The sequence below is a fragment of the Neoarius graeffei genome, chromosome 6 (genome assembly GCF_027579695.1).
Source record: "Neoarius graeffei isolate fNeoGra1 chromosome 6, fNeoGra1.pri, whole genome shotgun sequence".
Classification (NCBI taxonomy): domain Eukaryota; kingdom Metazoa; phylum Chordata; class Actinopteri; order Siluriformes; family Ariidae; genus Neoarius; species Neoarius graeffei.
In genome coordinates, this window is record NC_083574.1 from 16,976,755 (window position 1) to 17,001,101 (window position 24,347).

The window sequence follows — 24,347 nt, forward strand, 5'->3', positions numbered from 1 at the left end:
GTTGCTATGGGGAAAATTGACACGTGACCAATTCCTGCAAATGGCCTATTGCAGTAAGTAAATCTATATATGTAGATGAGGACACTGTACAGACTGAATGCGATCTGACCTTCTGGGTAGACGGGCAGTATCTTGGTTTCAGGTTTGACTTCAGGCTCCAGTCTGTTCACGCCGGCATCTACAGAGAAGTCAGGAACATCGTGATCTATATCAGGGATGCCTTTTGTCTCGTCTTTGATCCGAGAGCCCTCGTCTTCGTAGCCTGCAATTGCACACGTGGAATCATAATCTCAGCCTTAGACATTCTGCTCACAAAATACTGAGACTTTTCTGGCCGCAAGTTTCAGAAGGCAAAGCTGCAACCTGATTGGCTCTCCACACTTCTGAGCAAAATATACTGTGCCTTGCACAAGTATTCACCCCACTTTAAATATTAAAAGAGGAGGTCCAGATCATCTCATCTCATCTCATCTCATTATCTCTAGCCGCTTTATCCTTCTACAGGGTCGCAGGCAAGCTGGAGCCTATCCCAGCTGACTACGGGCGAAAGGCGGGGTACACCCTGGACAAGTCGCCAGGTCATCACAGGGCTGACACATAGACACAGACAACCATTCACACTCACATTCACACCTACAGTCAATTTAGAGTCACCAGTTAACCTAACCTGCATGTCTTTGGACTGTGGGGGAAACCGGAGCACCCGGAGGAAACCCACGCGGACACGGGGAGAACATGCAAACTCCACACAGAAAGGCCCTCGCCGGCCCCGGGGCTCGAACCCAGGACCTTCTTGCTGTGAGGCGACAGCGCTAACCACTACACCACCGCGCCGCCGGTCCAGATCATGTATTGTAAAAAATGTTTTCAAGTACTCTGATAACTCCTGTTATTACCTGCTACGGTTTGCTGTCCATCATCAGGTATGTTTTCTCGCGCATCCTGCGCCGCAGCTTCACTCTCTAAAGCAGCCTTCAGTCTGTCCACCAGGTCCGCCTTCAAGCCGCGGGTTTCTAACCCCCTTTTCTGCAGCTCCTCTTTCAATTCGTTCACTTTCAGCCTCTTCACGTCAACGTCCATTGCAGAGTAAGGTATAACTGTATTTCAAATCTGCACATGGAAAAAGAGAAGGATTAACAAGGAGTCACACAACCTGTCAAACTAAATGGCTTGGCTCAATCTGTCAGTGTGTAATCCATAATCTGTCTCTTAAACTAATAGAGATCATAATTTTTGGAACATGAAATGTCGACTAGGTAGAACCTAGTTGTCTTTAAAATAATAACTATAAAAAATAAAAAAAGACACCATGTTGTAATTCTAACCACTATACAGTGCACTACTTTTGGTAATTTGGTGATTTTAGGGTCACGTACCAAAGCAAAAAAAAAAAAAAAAAGTGTACATATGACATCTCACAAGATGGAAGGCTAGTGTGCTAGCCTATAATATTGCACCCTAAATATACTTTGCTACTTATAGGGTATAGGGGAAAACTATACAATTTCGAACACATCCCCCGTCATACAGCCAACATTACTCGGAAACGGCTTACTAAAGCAGGATTAACTAACAATACATGTTACATATTTAAAAGTCTGAACTTTTTATTAGTTGCTATTGCAATAAAATTATACCCTAGCTCGCAAATTATAAGGTTAGCTAACTATCTAGCTAAACCGTTTCTATCACTAACTGCCTCTACTTCATAGTGTTTACCGTTACATCATAAGGTCGGATCACAAATAGCTATACAACCCCTATAACAGTGCCCTACGGAAGATGTAAATAGCCTTTTTCTTCGCCCTACGTAGTGTACTATATGTACAAAAAACACCTAAATTGGAACACAGCCGAAAACACCGCTAGCTACCACCACCAATTAATGTGCAAAACATATTAGTGGTGCTGCGCATGGAAGTGAGTTGCACAAAATGAAAAATAAACCGCAAGAAGAGCAGGTTATTACCTTTGCAAACAGTCAAGTTAAGGACTGTGGCCTCCCCCCCCAAAAAAAAAAAAAAACAAGCAAAACGCCACGTATTATTGAACAGCCACCGCCTGAACAACACCTAGCTACATTAGCTAGCTGGCTAACGTAGTGATGTCATCAGACTGCGCAGTCATCCATACTTGTGTTCTAATAAGAGCGCAACATTTAACTAACACCGTTTCAAGTACGGGCAAAACTTCCCGGATGTACCCTTTGCATACTTGGTAGTAGAGTAGAACGCAAGCATACATTGTCAACTGTGGCTCTATGCTGCCACCTATCGGATTTTAAAATATTTTTTCGACAGTATATTTAGCTCTATGTGGTTGCCTGTTTATCTAACAAACAATAGTTTTGTTTTTTTTTATTAAGATTTATATTAAAATGATTGTGTGACCTGACAATGTTGATAATTTTAACCTGAGGGTAACAATGTGGAATAAACATCTCATCAGGAGGAACCACAATTTTTCCATTACTATCAGTAATGTACAACCCCGATTCCAAAAAAGTTGGGACAAAGTACAAATTGTAAATAAAAACGAAATGCAATAATGTACAAATCTCAAACTGATATTGTATGCACAATAGAACATAGACAACATATCAAATGTCGAAAGTGAGACATTTTGAAATTTCATGCCAAATATTGGCTCATTTGAAATTTCATGACAGCAACACATCTCAAAAAAGTTGGGACAGGGGCAATAAGAGGCTGGAAAAGTTAAAGGTACAAAAAAGGAACAGCTGGAGGACCAAATTGCAACTCATTAGGTCAACTGGCAATAGGTCATTAACATGACTGGGTATAAAAGAGCATCTTGGAGTGGCAGCGGCTCTCAGAAGTAAAGATGGGAAGAGGATCGCCAATCCCCCTAATTCTGCGCCGACAAATAGTGGAGCAATATCAGAAAGGAGTTCGACAGTGTAAAATTGCAAAGAGTTTGAACATATCATCATCTACAGTGCATAATATCATCAAAAGATTCAGAGAATCTGGAAGAATCTCTGTGCGTAAGGGTCAAGGCGGGAAAACCATACTGGGTGCCCGTGATCTTCGGGCCCTTAGACGGCACTGCATCACATACAGGCATACTTCTGTATCGGAAATCACAAAATGGGCTCAGGAATATTTCCAGAGAACATTATCTGTGAACACAATTCACCGTGCCATCCGCCGTTGCCAGCTAAAACTCTGTAGTTCAAAGAAGAAGCCGTATCTAAACATGATCCAGAAGCACAGACGTCTTCTCTGGGCCAAGGCTCATTTAAAATGGACTGTGGCAAAGTGGAAAACTGTTCTGTGGTCAGACAAATCAAAATTTGAAGTTCTTTATGGAAATCAGGAACGCCGTGTCATTCGGACTAAAGAGGAGAAGGACGACCCGAGTTGTTATCAGTGCTCAGTTCAGAAGCCTGCATCTCTGATGGTATGGGGTTGCATTAGTGCGTGTGGCATGGGCAGCTTACACATCTGGAAAGACACCATCAATGCTGAAAGGTATATCCAGGTTCTAGAGCAACATATGCTCCCATCCAGACGATGTCTCTTTCAGGGAAGACCTTGCATTTTCCAACATGACAATGCCAAACCACATACTGCATCAATTACAGCATCATGGCTGCGTAGAAGAAGGGTCCGGGTACTGAACTGGCCAGCCTGCAGTCAAGATCTTTCACCCATAGAAAACATTTGGCGCATCATAAAACGGAAGATACGACAAAAAAGACCTAAGACAGTTGAGCAACTAGAATCCTATATTAGACAAGAATGGGTTAACATTCCTATCCCAAAACTTGAGCAACTTGTCTCCTCAGTCCCCAGACGTTTACAGACTGTTGTAAAGAGAAAAGGGGATGTCTCACAGTGGGAAACATGGCCTTGTCCCAACTTTTTTGAGATGTGTTGTTGTCATGAAATTTTAAGTCACCTAATTTGTCTCTTTAAATGATACATTTTCTCAGTTTAAACATTTGATATGTCATCTATGTTCTCTTCTGAATAAAATATGGAATTTTGAAACTTCCACATCATTGCATTCTGTTTTTATTTACAATTTGTACTTTGTCCCAACTTTTTTGGAATCGGGGTTGTAATAGCAAGGTACTCTATACACTATTTTAGCACTTCAGTTGCTAGTAAAAACTTATTTGCCAAATATTTCAAGATATAGAACAATCTAGGACCACACATGTTCAAACGCGTTTGACATGATCACAACAAGGATACAAAAAACCCTAGATTCGTTTCATTCATTTTATTTTACAATAATTAATATACATCTCTATGCATGTCATTTCAGACATCCTTCAATATAAACAGGATCAGTACACACAGACATGGAGCTTAAAAATCACAAGTAAGATGTATTCAATTTGTCAAAAGTATCATTATTGTCATTGCTCAACCGTAACAAAATCGTTTCATTCGTTAATTAACTGACAATGAGAAAATAATTGGTGTTTTGAAGCCAGGGGAAAGGCATCTCTACCCTAGCCAAATGTACTAAAACAATCCAGACAACCATATACAGTTAGTGAAGTGAAAACTTTGCTCCCTTCCTGTTCTGCACTCCAGGCAATCAATACTGAAATAAACAGATTCAATAAAATGAACTGAGGCATTCAGAAACAAACTCAAACTTACAGTAAGCCAATCACTTCTTGCGATTGACTTTAATAAAATCAAACTATTTTCAGACTGAATTCAATGAACGACACAAGTCCTGGGTAGGATATGACGAGAACAAATTAACTTGGGGCAATAAATGAAATAATTTGCTCTCCATGTTTGCAAAACTGAACCAACTTCAAAATGAGTACACATACTAAAATCACAGATTCTGATGCTTTCTTGAATGTTGTTCCTACTAGCCTCAGTGTGTGTGTGTGGGGGGGGGGGGGATTTTCATGAAGTGTCATCTATACATGGCAGAGATTCTTTGTATTGTATTATGTCACACACACACACATTTAGTTCCTCTGTCCACTCAGCACCACACATTAACATTTGGCATTGTTATTTGCTACTTGGCATAGATGGAAATGACAGAAGAAGCCTGTTGACCTCACGGAGCTGAGCGTCTAGAGTTTCTGTGGTTAGGGCTAGTTCTCCAATTTGCGTTTGTAGGTTGTTGATAGTAAGGTTCAGCTCCTCTTCCTTTCTCCTGCTGTTCGCCGTCTGCCTGCTGTACTCGAGTATAAGAGAGCCACCACCGATGAGGAAGATAATGGCCTCACCAAGCAGCTCAGCTCCCAGCTCTGCAGCCGCATCCTCGTTAAGTGGTTTGATGGCAGCACCGCGGAAGCCCATTATCCTCATCTTCGTTTTCATCTCGATCCAGTGGTACGCTTCAAAGGCATAGAAAATTTTTTTAAAAATGTGCTCCAATGCTAAATTTACAAATATACACTCCACTATATTACACAAGAAACAAAACACATTTTTATAGGAAAATAAATCATCAACAACACGGGCGGCATGGTGGTGTAGTGGTTAGTGCTGTCGCCTCACAGCAAGAAGGTCCGGGTTCGAGCCCTGTGGCCGGCGAGGGCCTTTCTGTGCGGAGTTTGCATGTTGTCCCCGTGGGTTTCCTCCGGGTGCTCCGGTTTCCCCCACAGTCCAAAGATATGCAGGTTAGGTTAACTGGTGACTCTAAATTGACCATAGGTGTGAACGTGAGTGTGAATGGTTGTCTGCGTCTATGTGTCGGCCCTGTGATGACCTGGCGACTTGTCCAGGGTGTACCCCGCCTTTCGCCCGTAGTCAGCTGGGATAGGCTCCAGCTTGCCTGCGACCCTGTAGAACAGGATAAAGCGGCTAGAGATAATGAGATGAGATGAAATCAACAACACAAAGAGACATGAGGGCAAAAACAATCTCTGTCCAGAAGACTTTCCTAAGGTGGAAAACTAACTGCCAAAGTCACACTGGAGACTCCTTCCATAAAACGTTAAGGAATTAATCTTTTCAGAAAGCTTCGCCCTATCAATGATCAGTAAGCGTTATATACACGCACATTACTGTGCAAAAGTCTCAGGCACCCTATTCCTATTTTTTTTTTCCATACAAACTTTGTGATCAATTTCTATTTTAGGACTTCAACATTGAGTCAGTACAAAAACCTTTTAGAGCACCAAACGTTTGCTTTCCAGCACAAAATTAAATGTTACACACACACACACACACACACAAAAAGTTTGTATCTGAGCAGCATATTCCATAAAAGAGAGCACTTTTCAGATTAAAAAAGAAAACATAATGAAGGCTACTGGGTTTTGTGGCAAAATTAAGAAGCAAGTGTGACCATCAAAGTGTCCAGAAGAACTGTGGCTGGTTCTGCAAGATGCTCAGTAAAACCTACAGATCATTTCCTTATAAAACTGCACTCATTGTACCGGAGACTACTTTTTTTTTTTAAGCAGAGGGTCGTCTGACACCAAATATTGACTTTGTTTCATTTATTATGGCTTACTGCTGTTTATAGTATTATTTTTAATGTTTAAACATTTCATTTCATTATTTTTAAGCCATTTTTGGTCCACAGCATTTCTTTACACGTGCCTAAGACTTTTGCACAGGACTGTATACCAGCCACGGTTCTTCTGGACACTTTGTCACACTTGCTTCTTAAATTTTGCACCAAAACCCAGTAGCCTTCATTATGTTTTCTTTTTTCATCTGAAAAGTGGTCTCTTATGTCATATGCTGCTCAGATACAAACTTTTTTTTTTTTCTGTAACATTTAATTTTGTGGGGCGGCACGGTGGTGTAGTGGTTAGCGCTGTCGCCTCACAGCAAGAAGGTCCTGGGTTCGAGCCCCGGGGCCGGCGAAGGCCTTTCTGTGTGGAGTTTGCATGTTCTCCCCGTGTCCGCGTGGGTTTCCTCCGGGTGCTCCGGTTTCCCCCACAGTCCAAAGACATGCAGGTTAGGTTAACTGGTGACTCTAAATTGACCGTAGGTGTGAATGTGAGTGTGAATGGTTGTCTGTGTCTATGTGTCAGCCCTGTGATGACCTGGCGACTTGTCCAGGGTGTACCCCGCCTTTCGCCCATAGTCAGCTGGGATAGGCTCCAGCTTGCCTGCGACCCTGTAGAAGGATAAAGCGGCTAGAGATAATGAGATGAGATGAGATGAGATTTAATTTTGTGCTAGAAAACAAATGCTTGGAACTCTAAAATGTTTTTGTACCGACTCGATAAAAAAAACAGGGTGCCAAAGTCTTTTCCACTGTACTGTACATAAAACACTGCTTGATTATAAGTAGCACATCTGCAGTCCATAGTAAGTGCACCTGATAAAATGGAAACTTAAATATGATGGCAGTCTGATGATTAAAAAAAAAAGATTCTTAAGCACATTATCTCTAAAAATAATAGAGACTATAAATAATCTGGTTTTTTTTTTTTTTTAATGACAACAGTCCATAGCTTGCAAATAACTTTCCCTTTCATCAGTTTTGATAATGAAAGCATGCCACCGGATGTCAGCTCTTCCTTGACTCTTTCACACATGATTCTTTCATATAATAAACCATTTTTGTGGCATCAGACTCGATTTGAAATGGGATATATTGTAAACATTGTTTACAGTCCTATTTATATAGGGAAAATCGTTGGCATTTCTATAGAAGGCACTTTCAAATATTCACTAAACACTCAATGACAGCTCGGCTCCACCCCATCAGAATCAACCACCACTGATTGGTTGTTGTCAAAGCTAAAGTGCCCGCCCTTTAGCTTTTCATTGGTTCACTGATCAATCCATAATTCGAAATAGACAAAAACCAAGCGCTTGTTGCCCCGCCCACAGTCCTGATTGGTTAAACGCCATTTTGCCAAAAAGCCTATTGGCTGCGCTCTTGCGCTTCCATGGTCACAACGAGTCTAAAAGACAGAACTCGGTAACCGCGCTCACCCTGTGCCGGAGGAAGACATACGTAATTCTTGAAGAATTCACTTCTCCTCGCTCCTGCTTTAATCCTGTTGGCCACCGGCTTGCTGAGCTGACGGATGCCCAGATAGAGCAGCTTTGCGATGGGGAAAGCGCCTACGACCATCTTAGCGGAAGCGCGTCACTAAAAGAAGGCGGGGCAAACAGAGTGAAACGGAGGTCAAATTAGAGAGCACTTGCGTGCAGACGGGTTGCGTTAATATTGCGCAGGAGTTTTCATTCTCTCTAATAAAGTTTGGAAATACTCTTCCCAGAAAACGTGTGTAGATGTTCAAGAATATCAGATAATATATATTTGACATATTCTGACTTTCTGCGTTTTTCATGGGATTAACTTTTCCCAAGAAAATGTAGTACATCTTCCTGCCGCAGGTCGCTGAAATCTGCGCATCAGCTGCGCTGCTTTGTGTCAATGGCGTAATGAAAAACTTCATCAACAACTGAATAAGTCAGAATACAACTTGAAATAATAATGAAAGTACTGCTTAATAAAAAGCAAAATGATAACGTAGGAAATAAAAAGACTAAATTAAAAAAATATTAATTTTAGTATTTATAAGAAATGATACATATACAATAATTTGAATATTAATAACTTAGTTATACTTAAGCACTTTCCTTTATATATAGGGTGACCAGATTTCCCTAGTCTGAAACCGGGACACTTTTGCGCGCGACCATGCTCGTGCACGCACACCTTTTTTTTTTTTACGTAAACGTGACACTCAGAGAGGTGCTCTTATTTTGTTGAAGCTCACATTTATCAACATCTCACATGAAATAAAACAAACAGGCATTTTGTTATCTAGTAGCATAGTAGTATACAGATCAGTTAAATTATGGTCAGACAACAGATTTTGTAATGGCTGAGAATAGGCCAGGCTATGTCCATAGGCCAAATTTAAACTGATTTATTCCACCTGTTTGTGAGAACACCAAGAAGAATGCATATGCACATGTAGGCTATATCTCTAAAATTGTATGCACTATAGCATGAACTTAAAAAGTAGACATGTGACCTCAACATAGCCTAGGTCAGAATCAACCTTACTAACCATTCCCCACAACTGAATGAATAAAGCAAGATGTGTACAAAAGTGAACACTTTAATGGAAGATGCAACAAGCTGTTCAACACAGCAATATGGCCAAACTGTCAGAATGGTATGTTAAACAGAAACAAAAAAGAGACAAGTGATTTGAGAATATACACTCAAACAAAACAACAATAAAGGAGGAGAGGGGCGACAGCCCGAGGAAAGCCCCCACAGGAGCGCACATCATTTGCAACATAGGCTACCCAACTCAGTACAAGAACAAAGCACAGGAACAAAGCTAAGGCGACTGTCAATCCACCCACCCTAAACAAAATGCATTAGCCTACGTATATTTACAAGAAGAGTGAATCTTTTCCAGTAGGGTTTTATTGGCCGAGAGTCAACTGTGAAATTGTGCGCACGTGTCGTCGAAATTCACACAGGTGATCAGTAAGGCTTTCAGTGTTGGCACGGTCATGCGATTCCTCTCATCGGTCCATGTATTGCTCATGAGAGAAAAAATTCTCTCAACGGGCGCATTGGTGCCAGGGAGGCACATTGCAAATTCGCAAAGCTGCCTAACATTGCGATGAGGAATCTCCCTATTTTTGAAATGCCCTAACATGTCAACCCAGCGCTCATCTGCTGCCTTGCCCTCAGCATTCCATTGATCCACCCTCCCAGTTACAAACGCCCACACCGATGAGGTCTCATCAAACAGCTCCGTCTCACTGATGTTGCACTCTCGCAATCTTGATGTGACGAACTGGAAGGATGACTCAACCTCATCCCATTGCGGGACAGTGGAGAGGAGAGTCCAGGAGAAAACTTCTGTCTCCTTCAACGGAGCTCCCCATTCCTCCAAGTATGACATGCAACACTCGTAAAAGGAACAGACGGTGTCCCGAAATGCCTCTGCCTTCCGTGGATCATCAAGGGCACTCAGGAGATTCTTCATCTATATTAATAAGAATAATAAGAAGAAGAATAAGAAAAAAAAAAACATTTTGGGAGGGTTCAATTGTTTTTATTTCATGGTTACAATTAGTTGTAGGATAGCTGTTTTTAGTTCATATTCCATGAGAAAGTGTGGCGAAATAACGCAAGCGTATTAAAACGCAATGCCTGCGCGTCTGTGCACCTCAAGGTTCTAGGATGTTCAGTAAGTTTTAATCAGAGCTGAGGAGATGTGACGGAGAGATGTGTGGACATAATGTGAGTAGCCTATAATTACTGTGTTTAGTGCTATAACGTTGTTGTTGTTGTTGTTTTCAATAGGGAACCCTCCGTGCGCACTGCATTGAAGTTATAGGGGGAAAAAAGAGAGCTGCAATGGCAGGAGATGGAGCCAAAGAATTGTTTTCTTTGGAGAAATTTGTTTGCAGCAGCACAGTGGAAAACAGCAGAAGAGGACATATCAAGCCACACAAGTCTCATCTCATCTCATTATCTCTAGCCGCTTTATCCTGTTCTACAGGGTCACAGGCAAGCTGGAGCCTATCCCAGCTGACTACAGGCGAAAGGCGGGGTACACCCTGGACAAGTCGCCAGGTCATCACAGGGCTGACACATAGACACAGACAACCATTCACACCTACGGTCAATTTAGAGTCACCAGTTAACCTAACCTGCATGTCTTTGGACTGTGGGGGAAACCGGAGCACCCAGAGGAAACTCACGCGGACACGGGGAGAACATGCAAACTCCACACAGAAAGGCCCTCACCGGCCACGGGGCTCGAACCCAGAACCTTCTTGCTGTGAGGCGACAGCGCTAACCACTCCACCACCGTGCCGCCAATAAAGAATCTGAAGAGAATATTATAATTGTTGACATTTGATTACATAGTTTATATTATTTACAGTGGTGCTTGAAGGTTTGTGAACCCTTAAGAATTTTCTACATTTCTGCATAAATATGACCTAAAACATCATCAGATTTCCACACAAGTCCTAAAAAGTAGATAAAGAGAACCCAGTTAAACAAATGAGACAAAAATATTATACTTGGTCATTTATTTATTGAGGAAAATAATCCAATATTACATATCTGTGAGTGGCAAAAGTATGCGAACCTTTGCTTTCAGTATCTGGTGTGACCCCCTTGTGCAGCAATAACTGCAACTAAACATTTCTGGTAACTGTTGATCAGTCCTGCACACCAGCTTGGAGGAATTTTAGCCCATTCCTCCATACAGAACAGCTTCAACTCTGGGATGTTGGTGGGTTTCCTCACATGAACTGTTCGCTTCAGGTCCTTCCACAACATTTTGATTGGATTAAGGTCAGGACTTTGACTTGGCCATTCCAAAACATTAACTTTATTCTTCTTTAACCATTCTTTGGTAGAACGACTTGTGTGCTTAGGGTCGTTGTCTTGCTGCATGATCCACCAGCTCTTGAGATTCAGTTCACAGACAGATGTCTTAACATTTTCTTTTAGAATTTGCTGGTATAATTCAGAATTCATTGTTCCATCAATGATGGCAAGCCGTCCTAGCCCAGATGCAGCAAAACAGGCCCAACCATGTACATGTACAGTACCATCACCATGTTTCACAGATGGGACACGGTTCTTATGCTGGAATGCAGTGTTTTCCTTTCTCCACATGTAACGCTTCTCATTTAAACCAAAAAGTTCTATTTTGGGCTCATCCATCCACAAAACATTTTTCCAATAGCCTTCTGACTTGTCCAGACGAGCAGCAATGTTCTTTTTGGAGAGCAGTGGCTTTGTCCTTGCAACCCTGACATGCACACCATTGTTGTTCAATGTTCTCCTGATGGTGGACTCATGAACATTAGCCAATGTGAGAGAGGCCTTCAGTTGCTTAGAAGTTACCCTGGGGTCCTTTGTGACCTCGCCGACTATTATACACTTTGCTCTTGGAGTGATCTTTGTTGGTCGACCACTCCTGGGGAAGGTAACAATAGTCTTGAATTTCCTCCATTTGTACACAATCTGTCTGACTGTAGATTGGTGGAGTCCAAACTCTTTAAAGATGGTTTTGTAACCTTTTCCAGCCTGATGCGCATCAACAACGCTTTTTCTGAGGTCCTCAGAAATCTCCTTTGTTCATACATGTTCCACAAACGTGTTGTGAAGATCCCTGTTCTTTAAATAAAACAAGGTGTCCACTCACTCACACCTGATTGTCATCCCACTGATTGAAAACACCTGACTCTAATTTCACCTTCAAATTAACTGCTAATCCTAGAGGTTCACATACTTTTGCCACTCACATATACAGTGGGGCAAAAAAGTATTTAGTCAGTCACCAATTGTGCAAGTTCTTCCACTTAAAAAGATGAGAGAGGCCTGTAATTTTCATCATAGGTATACCTCAACTATGAGAGACAAAATGAGAAAAAAAAAATCCAGAAAATCACATTGTCTGATTTTTAAAGAATTTATTTGTAAATTATGGTGGAAAATAAGTATTTGGTCAATAACAAAAGTTCATCTCAATACTTTGTTATATACCCTTTGTTGGCAATGACAGAGGTCAAATGTTTTCTGCAAGTCTTCACAAGGTTGTCACACACTGCTGCTGGTATTTTTGGCCCATTCCTCCATGCAGATCTCCTCTAGAGCAGTGATGTTTTGGGGCTGTCGCTGGGCAACACGGACTTTCAACTCCCTCCAAAGACTTTCTATGGGGTTGAGATCTGGAGACTAGCTAGGCCACTCCAGGACCTTGAAATGCTTCTTACGAAGCCACTCCTTCGTTGCCCGGGTGGTGTGTTTGGGATGATTGTCATGCTGAAAGACCCAGCCACGTTTCATCTTCAATGCCCTTGCTGATGGAAGGAGGTTTTCACTCAAAATCTCATGATACATGGTCCCATTCATTCTTTCCTTTACACGGATCAGTCGTTCTGGTCCCTTTGCAGAAAAACAGCCCCAAAGCATGATGTTTCCACCCCCATGCTTCACAGTAGGTATGGTGTTCTTGGGATGCAACTCAGCATTCTTTCTCCTTCAAACACGACAAGTTGAGTTTTTACCAAAAAGTTCTATTTTGGTTTCATCTGACCATATGACATTCTCCCAATCCTCTTCTGGATCATCCAAATGCTCTCTAGCAAACTTCAGACGGGCCGGAACATGTACTGGCTTAAGCAGGGGGACACGTCTGGCACTGCAAGATTTGAGTCCCTGGCGGCGTAGTGTGTTACTTTGGTCCCAGCTCTCTGCAGGTTATTCACTAGGTCCCCCTGTGGTTCTGGGATTTTTGCTCACCGTTCTTGTGATCATTTTGACCCCACGGGGTGAGATCTTGCGTGGAGCCCCAGATCGAGGGAGATTATCAGTGGTCTTGTATGTCTTTCATTTTCTAATAATTGCTCCCACAGTTGATTTCTTCACACCAAGCTGCTTACCTATTGCAGATTCAGTCTTCCCAGCCTGGTGCAGGTCTACAATTTTGTTTCTGGTGTCCTTTGACAGCTCTTTGGTCTTGGCCATAGTGGAGTTTGGAGTGTGACTGTTTGAGGTTGTGGACAGGTGTCTTTTATACTGATAACTTCAAACAGGTGCCATTAATACAGGTAACGAGTGGAGGACAGAGGAGCCTCTTAAAGAAGTTACAGGTCTGTGAGAGCCAGAAATCTTGCTTGTTTGTAGGTGACCAAATACTTATTTTACCGAGGAATTTACCAATTAATTCATTAAAAATCCTACAATGTGATTTCCTGGATTATTTCCCCCCCCATTCTGTCTCTCATAGTTGAAGTGTACCTATGATGAAAATTACAGGCCTCTCTCATCTTTTTAAGTGGGAGAACTTGCACAATTGGTGGCTGACTAAATACTTTTTTGCCCCACTGTATGTAATATTGGATCATCTCATCTCATTATCTCTAGCCGCTTTATCCTTCTACAGGGTCGCAGGCAAGCTGGAGCCTATCCCAGCTGACTACGGGCGAAAGGCGGGGTACACCCTGGACAAGTCGCCAGGTCATCACAGGGCTGACACATAGACACATTGACCTACGGTCAATTTAGAGTCACCAGTTAACCTAACCTGCATGTCTTTGGACTGTGGGGGAAACCGGAGCACCCGGAGGAAACCCATGCGGACACGGGGAGAACATGCAAACTCCACACAGAAAGGCCCTCGCCGGCCACGGGGCTCGAACCCAGGACCTTCTTGCTGTGAGGCAACAGCGCTAACCACTACACCACCGTGCCGCCCTGTTTTAGGTCATTTATGCAGAAATATAGAAAATTCTAAAGTGTTCACAAACTTTCAAGCACTGCTATAAATTGCCCATAGGTGTGAATGGTTGGTTGTCTCTCTGTGTCAGTCCTGTAATGATCAGGACACTTGGCCAGGGTGGACCCAGCCTCTAACCCATAGTCAGCTGGGATAGGCTCCAGCTTGCCTGCAACCCTGTGGGACAGGATAAGCGGCTACAGATAATGGATGGATAACACGATGTTGTTGCGAAATTGGTTTTGTACTTTTTCAATCAAGAAAGTGTTTCAAAACAACCCCACGGCACACCCTACCTGTCTGAGAGCTGAATCCTGCACACACCTGGGTGGAGTCAGAGAGCAGTGCATGAGTGGGCAGGACTCAATCCGGCTCGCAAATTCCTGAAAGTCTCCCATGGAGTGAAATGTTCTGCTGTTTTCCCAAACGGAAGGCATGCAACACACCATTCTGATCTGGAGGAAATAGACTATAGCAGTGAATAAGGTATAAGGGAGCTGTTTTCATCCGCGATTCCTGGATTAAAAGCCTTTGGTTGCTTTGTTGGGGTAGGTAAATAAAAAGCGGCGTGATTTTCTCCTTTGGGGCTTTTTAACAGTGCTGCGCATGCGCATTAACGTGTTAAAAGTGAATCTCAAGAACTAGGATTTGTTTAGATGCAACATCTGGGCAGAGAAAGTGTTTTGATGGAATAGGTCCAATTAAATGACGTATTATTATTATTATTATTAAAGGACATGTTTAGGAAAGTTGCATTTTTGATCCAAGCTAACAGGCTAACAAAAGGCAACAGTTGTAACTGAAAAGTGGAGCTGTTGCTTTTGTCACCCAGAAAACTGGAACATTCCATTCTCTCTCTCTCTCTCTCTCTCTCACACACACACACACTCATTGGAAGTGTGTGTGTGTGTGTGTATGTATTCTCGTTCATTCGACCTTAATGAGAATCAGATGTTGGCAGCCCTTAAACATCCAAAAATAGTCGGATTGCACACTGTAAAAGTATATTGTGTTTGTTGCTGTTGTTCAAACTTCAATAACTCATGTCTAAGCTTATCCTACCTGGCTGTAAAACTACTACCTCTATTATTACTTCTCTTCAGACAAGTAAGAACATGTAATGAGCTCTGAAGCAAGTTACTGACTGAATCGCAGTGGAGTTTGGAAATAATTCTCAGAGGCTTTGAAAAGAAACACTCCAGACTAGAAGGGCAATTGATAGAGTTCATAGCTCCACCAAGCCGTATGTTCTCGACATCAAAATGGAACTCGGATAATACCCAAGCTGCCCACCAAATTTCATCCAAATCCATTCGTTACTTTTTGATTTGTGAAAAGATCCTGGATCCACATGCATATCTCGATTTCTGGAATTGTATCAAAAGCTATCAAATTGTTCCTTGGCCCTGACTCCCCTTTCCTCAGAATTTCATCAAAATCCGTTTTCCTACGTTTTGAGTTACGTTGGAAAAAGGCAAGCAAGCAAAAAAACAGGTAAAAACATGAATATCCTCCAGCAAAGCTGGTGTAAGTAACCAGTGGTGGTTGTGTTTTTTGGCATCTACTAAGCAATTATTGGATGAGGTTGTACAAAATATCATAATTTGTTAGTGGCGAGAATCATGATATTTTGTGAAAATCAAACCGAGTTCAGGGCGGCATGGTGCTGTAGTGGTTAGCGCTGTCGCCTCACAGCAAGAAAGTCCGGGTTCGAGCCCCGTGGCCGGCGAGGGCCTTTCTGTGTGGAGTTTGCATGTTCTCCCCGTGTCCGCATGGGTTTCCTCCGGGTGCTCCGGTTTCCCCCAAAGACATGCAGGTTAGGTTAACTGGTGACTCTAAATTGACCGTAGGTGTGAATGTGAATGGTTGTCTGTGTCTATGTGTCGGCCCTGCGATGACCTGGCGACTTATCCAGGGTGTATCCCACCTTTCGCCCGTAGTCAGCTGGGATAGGCTCCAGCTTGCCTGCGACCCTGTAGAACAGGATAAAGCGGCTAGAGATAATGAGATGAGATGAGAAACCGAGTTCAATAATCATTTTATCGTTCAAATAATTTTTTTTTTTTGTGCCCTGCGATGATCTGGTGACCTCTCGCCCATAGTCAGCTGGGATAGGCTCCAGCTTGCCTGTGACCCTGCACAGGATAAGCGGTTACGGATAATGGGTGGATGGATAACATGATGTTGTTGCCAATATATAATTATGAAGTTCATGCGACAAGTCAAACAATAACAAAGAAATCCGGTGCAATTGCTGTTTTGTTACACGTCCTGCCCACCATGATGCCTGTAACACTTGCTGGCACTTGTCAGAATGGTCCCGCCCCCTTTGAGTGATAAAATGTGGAGCGGCCTTGGGCTGAAGTGCGCTTGAGCAAGGCGCTTGAGCAAGGCACCTAAACCCCAACTGCTTCTTGGGCACTGTAGCATAGCTGCCCACTGCTCTGGGTATGTGTGTGTGCTCGTTGCTCATGTGTATATGTGTGTTCACTGCTTCAGATGGGTTAAATGCAGAGGATAAATTTCATTGTGCTTGAGTGTACATGTGACAAAGTTCTTCTTCAAACAATCGTTCAAAAGTGCCAAGTAACTGTGCATGAGCAGACCATTATTTGTCGACAGTTATTTGCAGTTTGCTCAGCGAATCAAAATGGCATAAAAATAATTTGAATGATTGTTTGCTGACTGGGCGGCACAGTGGTGTAGTGGTTAACACTGACGCCTCACAGCAAGAAGGTCCTGGGTTCGAGCCCAGCAGCTGGCGAGGGCTTTTCTGTGTGGGGTTTGCATGTTCTCCCCGTGTCTGTGTGCGGGTGCTCCGGTTTCCCCCACAGTCTAAAGACATGCAGGTTAGGTTAATTGGTGGCTCTAAATTGACCGTAGGTGTGAATGGTTGTTTGTCTCTGTGTCAGCCCTGCGATAACCTGGCGACTTGTCCATGGTGTGCCCCGCCTCTCACCCATAGTCAGCTGGGATTGGCTCCAGCTTGCCTGCAACCCTGTAGAACAGGATAAGCGGCTACAGATAATGGATGGATGGATGTTTGCTGACTATCTTAAACCAGATTCTTTTGGATTTTTGTGGACTGAATACAACAGGACCAGCACTGGTCATAGGACAAACGCACAGTACGATATGAAGAAGTGAGGTTGGGGCTGATTTCATTCTAGCCCAGACTGTACATTCATGCAGCTGTCGATCACTGACTATTTTATCAGGCTAATGCTAATACTCTTCACATCAGCACTGATTGAGAAAGCATGTGTTAAATATAGTTGTGGCTGTAATGAATGTGAATGAGGTGGATGCACTTACTCTATCAGCTTTTATCTTTTTTTTTTTTTTCCCTCTCAAAACGCCTTTGGAGAAGTAACTAAAAATAGATAATCTAAGCACAGGTTGTCCAGTCAAAGTACAAATTACACAAAAGGACAAACAGAAGCATTTGGCTAAAAGGGTTACAGCTTTCTGTTCAGGATGTTTTGATATTTGGAGGAACACGGCATGAATCCAGGAAGACATTACAGACTTGAAAGTTGGAAGTCATGAATGCAGGTTCCTATCTGCCTTCAAGTCTTATTAAGACATTCATGCCTATGCATGATTCAACTTGAATTTAATCAATGCATGCCTCGCTTCTGTCAATTATCCAAGATTTGTATTTATGTCTTGCTTTTCATACCTATGATGAAATATGTATGATGAACACTACCATAATTATGGAAGCATAATGCACCAGTGCTGGAGACGCCTCCCAAGTTTTAAATAAATGTCTTCTTACAGAAAGCTTTGCTGTACGAATGATTATATACTTTAGACTTCAATTGTGTGGCGAATCCACCATACAAGTCATTGTGTAAGTCATTATTGTAAAACCAATAACATATTCGAATGACTACGTTAAGATAAACCTGAGATTTGTCTTGTGGCCTGCACTATTGTTAGAGCCGCTGTTCAATCCACACCTTGTATCCAATACATACACTCACCGGCCACTTTAATAGGAACTTGTTTTTGATTCTAAGATTCCTGTTCATGGCTGGCAGGAGTGGAACCCAATGTGGTCTTCTGCTGTTGCATGCTGAGATGCTTTTCTGCTTACCACGATTGTAAAGAGTGATTACATGAGTTACTATATCCTTCCTGGCAGCTCAAACCAATCTGTCCATTTTCCTCTGACTGCTCTTATCAACAAGGCGTTTGTTTCCAGCCACAGAATTGTCGCTTGCTCAGTGTTTTTTTTTTTTTTTTTTTCACACCATTCTGTGTAAACTCTAGAGACACTTGTGAGTGAAAACCCCAGGAGATTAGCTCTTTCTGAAATGCTCAAACCAACACCCATGCCACAGTGAATGAAAGTCACACACTTTGAGATCACAATTTTTTTTTTTCCATTCTGATGTTTGTAGTGCATATTAACTGAAGCTTTTGATTTGTATCTGCATGGTTTTATGCATTGTGCTGCTGGTTAGATAGCTGCATAAAACAGCAGGTGTATGGTGTACCTAATGAAGCGGCCACTGGGTGTATAATTCCATTATTCCAACTAGAAGAGTACTCGGTACAGTGCATACCCCTGTCAAGCCACATATTAACAACATCAGAATCGAATCACTTGAACCTAGGATAATATTAAAGCGATACACCAAATTTCATCAAATTCAGTTCACCACTTTTTAAGTTATATTGGGAACGGACAAAAAAAAAATCTGGATGTGTATGTGGATCCAGGATTTGCATCAAAATCTAATAGATTGTTCCTTGATCCATGACTCACCTTTTCTCAGAATTTTCTCAAAATCTGTTCACTGCTTTTTGAGTTACATTGAGAACAGACAGGCAAACAAACAGAAGTGAAAATATAACTTCCGCTAACAAAGCTGGTGGAGGTAATTATCTAATTATTCCATCATTTTGCAGTGATTTACTCCTGCTTCACACCTTTTTTCCAACCAGTTTGTACTTATTTACAGACCTAATTTGGTGAGCATTGAAATGCAGGAGCATTGAAATGGGAGAGTCCGGTGTTAATTTAATTGCAAGAAAACATTTAAAATGCCACACTCTTCAACCTGATTCTTCAACCATGTGAATCAGAAAGAAGAAGCCTTTATTTGTCACATGCACACTTCAAGCACAGTGAAATTCATCCTCTGCATTTAACCCATCTGAAGCAGTGAACACACACACACCCAGAGCAGTGGGCAGCCACACTAGAGCGCCCGGGGAGCAGTCAGGGGTTAGGTCCCTTGCTCAAGGGCACTTCAGCCCAAGGCCGCCCCATGTTAACCTAACTGCGTGTCTTTGGACTATGGGGGAAACCGGAGCACCCGGAGGAAACCCACGCAGACACGGGGAGAACATGCAAACTCCACGCAGAAAGGCCCTCGCCGGCCGCTGGGTTCGAACCCGGAACCTTCTTGCTGTGAGGTGACCGTGCTAACCACTACATCACTGTGCCGCCAGGTAGAGTAAAACTTTGGATCCATAATTTTGGAAGCGTTTGCACTGAAGTTTGGATTTCAACCATTTTAGTCCTTATGTAGTCCAATAATGGAACAGGTGCGAAAGAGTAGAACTGATACTCCGGGTTAATTTTCGATTTAGTCTAATTTGTATTTACACCGCATACATTTAAGTGGTCCACAAGCAAGTAGTTGCTTGTCAACCAGTTACGTTCGGGTTCAAAGACCTATCTGCAGAAACCACAACAATGAGAGAAATCTGTCATGGATGGATTCAGACTAAATGATGTAAAGAAACTTTCACGTGCACTTTCATAAGGAAAACATTTTTGGCGTGTTCTCACGGGTCAAGATGACGAGATATCGGGATTATCTTTGTTCAGTTGGGTACGTTTTTGAGAATTAGAAGTCGAGTCTGAACTTTACATGCACTCTGTTATGGTAAGCGTCAACAACCTTAGTTATTGTTCTCGATAAATTGATGGGAAGACAAATCTAGAGGATGTACAGCAGTATTGCGTGTATGACTTGCATGCTAAATGCAAAGTAAAATTTTCAGGAAAACGGACCTCCTAGCAGAACAGGTTGTTTAAAAAACACGCAGAGAAAAGATTAGGAGTGTATTTGTTCCCTGGAATCCACTGACAATGATATCTGAATGTTGCAACAAGCAAACACTGGCATGAAGCCTAAACCTATGAGATCCAGCTGAGCAACATTGCATGTCCTGCTCAGACGTGCTTCTGATGTCAGTGTTCTTTATTATCCATGAATTATTCTGTGATTGTACACACATGCGCACGCGCGCGCACACAAGTATACAGTGGTGCTTGAAAGTTTATGAACCCTTTAGAATTTTCTATATTTCTGCATAAATATGACCTAAAACATCATCAGATTTTCACACAAGTCTTAAAAGTAGATAAAGATAACCCAGTTAAACAGATGAGACAAAAATATTATACTTGGTCATTTATTTATTGAGGAAAATGATATTGGATCATCTGTGAGTGGCAAAAGTATGTGAACCTTTGCTTTCAGTATCTGGTGTGACCCCCTTGTGCAGCAATAACTGCAACTAAACGTTTCCGGTAACTGTTGATCAGTCCTGCACACCAGCTTGGAGGAACTTTAGCCCATTCCTCCATACAGAACAGCTTCAACTCTGGGATGTTGGTGGGTTTCCTCACATGAACTGCTTGCTTCAGGTCCTTCCACAACATTTCGATTGGATTAAGGTCAGGACTTTGACTTGGCCATTCCAAAACATTAACTTTATTCTTCTTTAACCATTCTTTGGTAGAACAACTTGTGTGCTTAGGGTTGTTGTCTTGCTGCATGACCCACCTGCTCTTGACATTCAGTTCATGGACAGATGTCCTGACATTTTCCTTTAGAATTCGCTGGTATAATTCAGAATTCATTGTTCCATCAATGATGGCAAGCCGTCCTGGCCCAGATGCAGCAAAACAGGCCCAAACCATGATACCACTACCACCACCATGTTTCACAAATGAGATAAGGTTCTTATGCTGGAATACAGCATTTTCCTTTCTCCAGACATAACGCTTCTCATTTAACCAAAAAGTTATATTTTGGTCTCAGCTGTCCACAAAACATTTTTCCAGTAGCCTTCTGGCTTGTCCACATGATCTTTAGCAAACTGCAGATGTGCAGCAATGTTCTTTTTGGATAGCAGTGGCTTTGTCCTTGCAACCCTGCCATGCACACCATTGTTGTTCAGTGTTCTCCTGATGGTGGACTCATGAACGTTAACATTAGCCAATGTGAGAGAGGCCTTCAGTTGCTTAGAAGTTACCCTGGGGTCCTCTGTGACCTCGCCGACTATTATACACTTTGCTCTTGGAGTGATCTTTGTTGGTTGACCACTCCTGGGGAGGGTAACAATGGTCTTGAATTTCCTCCATTTGTACACAATCTGTCTGACTGTGGATTCTTCTTGTCTTCTTGATTCATCCATTGTCTTGCAACATTGGTGATGCCATGACAAAATGTGTTCTCCAGTGTACTCTGTCGTTCATCACTCTCACCAGTTCAACATCGTTCAGACGGGTTTCTTCCTTGATAAGTTGCCTCAAGGTCCTACGAGGGCGACCAATCCTACGTTTACATTCTGGCTGCCACAACAAGAGCTTTCCAGCAGGTTCATTGCTACGCATCACATGACCAGCCAGTGCTAGGCGTCGTCGTTGGATCACTTCGCTAATGCATGGAAGGGAACCATAGAGTTGGACGTTTGTAATATGTTCCTTCCAGGATACCCCATATATGGCTCGTAACATCTTGGTATATGTGCCATCTAATCTGACTGTTCTTGACTGGTTTAACGTCCAGGAATCTGAACCATACAATAGTATGGTTTCAACACACGATTTGAATGCCTTCATTTTTGTCGACTTTTGGATTGGGGACTTCCAGACTCTAGCTAGGGAATGTAGTGCTCCCCAAGCTTGGCCAATATGCTTGTTAATGTCCACATCACAGTTAGTATATCCACCAAGGTATTTGAAGTCCTGTACCCTTTCAATAACAGTCATCTGATGCATATAGAGGGCCAAATGACGGAGCGTTCAGATGCATATACTTCGTTTTATCTGCGTTCAAACATAATCCTGTGGATTGGTGGAGTCCAAACTCTTTACAGATGGTTTTGTAACGTTTTCCAGCCTGATGAGCATCAACAACGCTTTTTCTGGGGTCCTCAGAAATCTCCTTTGTTCGTGCCATGATACACTTCCACAAACATGTGTTGTGAAGATCAGACTTTGATAGATCCCTGTTCTTTAAATAAAACAGGGTGCCCACTCACACCTGATTGTCATCCCATTGATTGAAAACACCTGACTCTAATTTCACCTTCAAATTAACTGCTAATCCTGGAGGTTCACATACTTTTGCCACTCAAAGATGTGTAACATTGGATCATTTTCCTCAATAAATAAATGACCAAGTATAATATTTTTGTATCATTTGTTTAACTGGGTTCTCTTTATCTACTTTTAGGACTTGTGTGAAAATATGATGTTTTAGGTCATATTTATGCAGAAATATCGAAATCACTCTAAAGGCTTCACAAACTTTCAAGCACCACTGTATGTTATTCCGTGAAATCGAGTTGTACATGAGCTGATGGCGGCTGTAAGCCAAGTACAATGAGATTAAGTGGAATAACTGTTTTATTCTATCCACATTTCACTGGATTTTGAGAAAAGGAGCATTTTTATTTTATGCAAATTCAATAAATAAAAACTTTATACAAAACGTCCGACAGAATCTTTTCCGCTTATAATGTAAACAAATCGGTGAAATGACAATCACAATTTGTGAAAAATGCTTTATTATTATTATTGGAAAAAAAAGATGCGTTCTTACCATCAAATACTTTTTATTCCATACTTTTGCTTTTGTATTTTGGGGGATTTTGTTTTCGAGTGGAGTTTTTATTTTGTCCTTGGTTGGTTCAGTGACACGCTCCGCCATTTTGTTTTTCTCTACTCACAGTATATGAGCTGATAGCCTAGTCGTCAAGTAGCCAATTGGAGCACGCAATTGCTCATATCCGTTCCTGTAAGTTTAAGGCAAATATTTAGTTTGCACTTTGTGTCTTTTTCTGTTTGCGGGTTGTAAAGTCACTCTAAACGATATAAGTTTGTGTTTTGTTTTTTAAATTCAGTACTTTTGTCGCAATTCATTTTTGTCCATAGACTAGTAAAAGTTTAAACATTTGTCACTGTAGTGGTTTTGCCACTTTATTTCAAGAAACAATCACTACCTTTACCTGCACAAAATATTCCGGTTTTTGCTGTTATTCCAAAAAAGACAATATTCCTGCTAAGCTGTTTACATGGCTAATGAAAATGAATATTCCACTAATTTTCCAGTTTATGTGCAGCCATGCATATTCTGAGTGTCTAGTTGGTTTGTGTCCAAGGCACAGAGCTGACTGTTAACAGGCAAGAGGCTGTGTGTCACAAAGTGCCGTAAATCCCCCAAGTGAGAGACACATTCTGAATGTGCTGTATATATGTCCAAAGAATGCTCCGAAAACTCAGATAATATCAGCATATCCTACATCTTAAATGGGGAAATGCTAAATCAGAATAAGACCAAATTCAGACTATCCAAACGGAATATATGTTTTATGTTCCAGGTCAGAATTGTAGATCAGGTGGAATTTTTCAATCTAGGTTAGAATTTTTAACCCAGTTCATAATTTGCTACTTCTATTAGGGAGACTTATTATATCTAGGGTTATATTTAGGGTTAGGATTTGGGAAGACTTTATAATTTACAATAAAACATAAAGTACCTTGTGGTTAGGTTTAGGGTTAGCATTGGGGAAGAATTTGTTGGATTATGTTTCAAGAACAATAAACAGGACAAAAGTATCAAGTTGGTTTAAACGTTTGTATTGCTGCAAGTTTGCATGCAAAAGAGAAAGTCATTTCCTTTTGAATAATCAAAATCAATTTCAGTTTCTGTACACTTATTAAAGCGAGACTGCCTTTCGATTTCATAAAATCGGTGAAATTTAGTTCCCTCTGAAATGTGGTCATTGTGATGTATGTTTATTTTTGTAATCTCTCACAAAATATCAGGCCATTTTGTGGCTGGGAAGTTATTTAATTTGAGGGGATTATTTCCCGAGCAAATAATGTGCA

General features: G+C 41.8%; 4 protein-coding genes across 7 annotated transcripts in view; 1 reads left to right on the top strand and 3 right to left on the bottom strand.

Moving 5' to 3' along the window:
• Positions 1-2,104, bottom strand: part of hnrnpul1 (heterogeneous nuclear ribonucleoprotein U-like 1) — a 31,058-nt gene extending 28,954 nt beyond the window's left edge. Inside the window, exons 1-3 of the mRNA XM_060923354.1 lie at positions 1,970-2,104; positions 897-1,110; positions 110-262 (exon numbers count right to left, since the gene is read on the bottom strand). Coding sequence (XP_060779337.1) covers positions 110-262; positions 897-1,080 — 337 coding nt within the window. The 5' untranslated portion in view covers positions 1,081-1,110; positions 1,970-2,104. The remainder of the gene's footprint in view (positions 1-109; positions 263-896; positions 1,111-1,969) is intronic.
• Positions 2,105-4,236: 2,132 nt separating this feature from the next.
• Positions 4,237-8,066, bottom strand: opa3 (outer mitochondrial membrane lipid metabolism regulator OPA3). Its single transcript, XM_060923368.1, has 2 exons — positions 7,911-8,066; positions 4,237-5,344 (listed from the first exon to the last, which is right to left on the bottom strand). Exons 1-2 carry the CDS (start codon positions 8,050-8,052, stop codon positions 5,013-5,015), a joined length of 474 nt encoding a protein of 157 aa, XP_060779351.1. The 5' UTR covers positions 8,053-8,066; the 3' UTR covers positions 4,237-5,012.
• A 1,003-nt stretch (positions 8,067-9,069) lies between these two features.
• Positions 9,070-14,676, bottom strand: LOC132887760 (uncharacterized). The gene is made up of 2 exons (XM_060923367.1): positions 14,497-14,676; positions 9,070-9,940 (listed from the first exon to the last, which is right to left on the bottom strand). Exons 1-2 carry the CDS (start codon positions 14,647-14,649, stop codon positions 9,383-9,385), a joined length of 711 nt encoding a protein of 236 aa, XP_060779350.1. The 5' UTR covers positions 14,650-14,676; the 3' UTR covers positions 9,070-9,382.
• ppp1r13l (protein phosphatase 1, regulatory subunit 13 like) overlaps positions 14,545-24,347 on the top strand; it is a 77,834-nt gene continuing 68,031 nt past the window's right edge. For 2 of the 4 annotated variants that reach the window (XM_060923362.1, XM_060923364.1), the window contains exon 1: positions 14,545-14,748. The gene's annotated coding sequence lies outside the window, so the exon portion shown is untranslated. The remainder of the gene's footprint in view (positions 14,749-24,347) is intronic. The other 2 variants (XM_060923363.1, XM_060923366.1) reach the window with 1 other exon arrangement.

What these genes read in the sequence shown, in the direction of transcription:
- opa3 (XM_060923368.1), bottom strand. Translation starts at nt 8,052, where the DNA reads ATGGTCGTAGGCGCTTTCCCCATCGCAAAGCTGCTCTATCTGGGCATC. An exon ending in ATGTCTTCCTCCGGCACAGG is followed by an intron (nt 5,345 to 7,910) that starts GTGAGCGCGGTT and finishes ATGCCTTTGAAG; the next exon opens with CGTACCACTGGATCGAGATG.
- LOC132887760 (XM_060923367.1), bottom strand. Translation starts at nt 14,649, where the DNA reads ATGGTGTGTTGCATGCCTTCCGTTTGGGAAAACAGCAGAACATTTCAC. An exon ending in AGGATTCAGCTCTCAGACAG is followed by an intron (nt 9,941 to 14,496) that starts GTAGGGTGTGCC and finishes TTATTAATATAG; the next exon opens with ATGAAGAATCTCCTGAGTGC.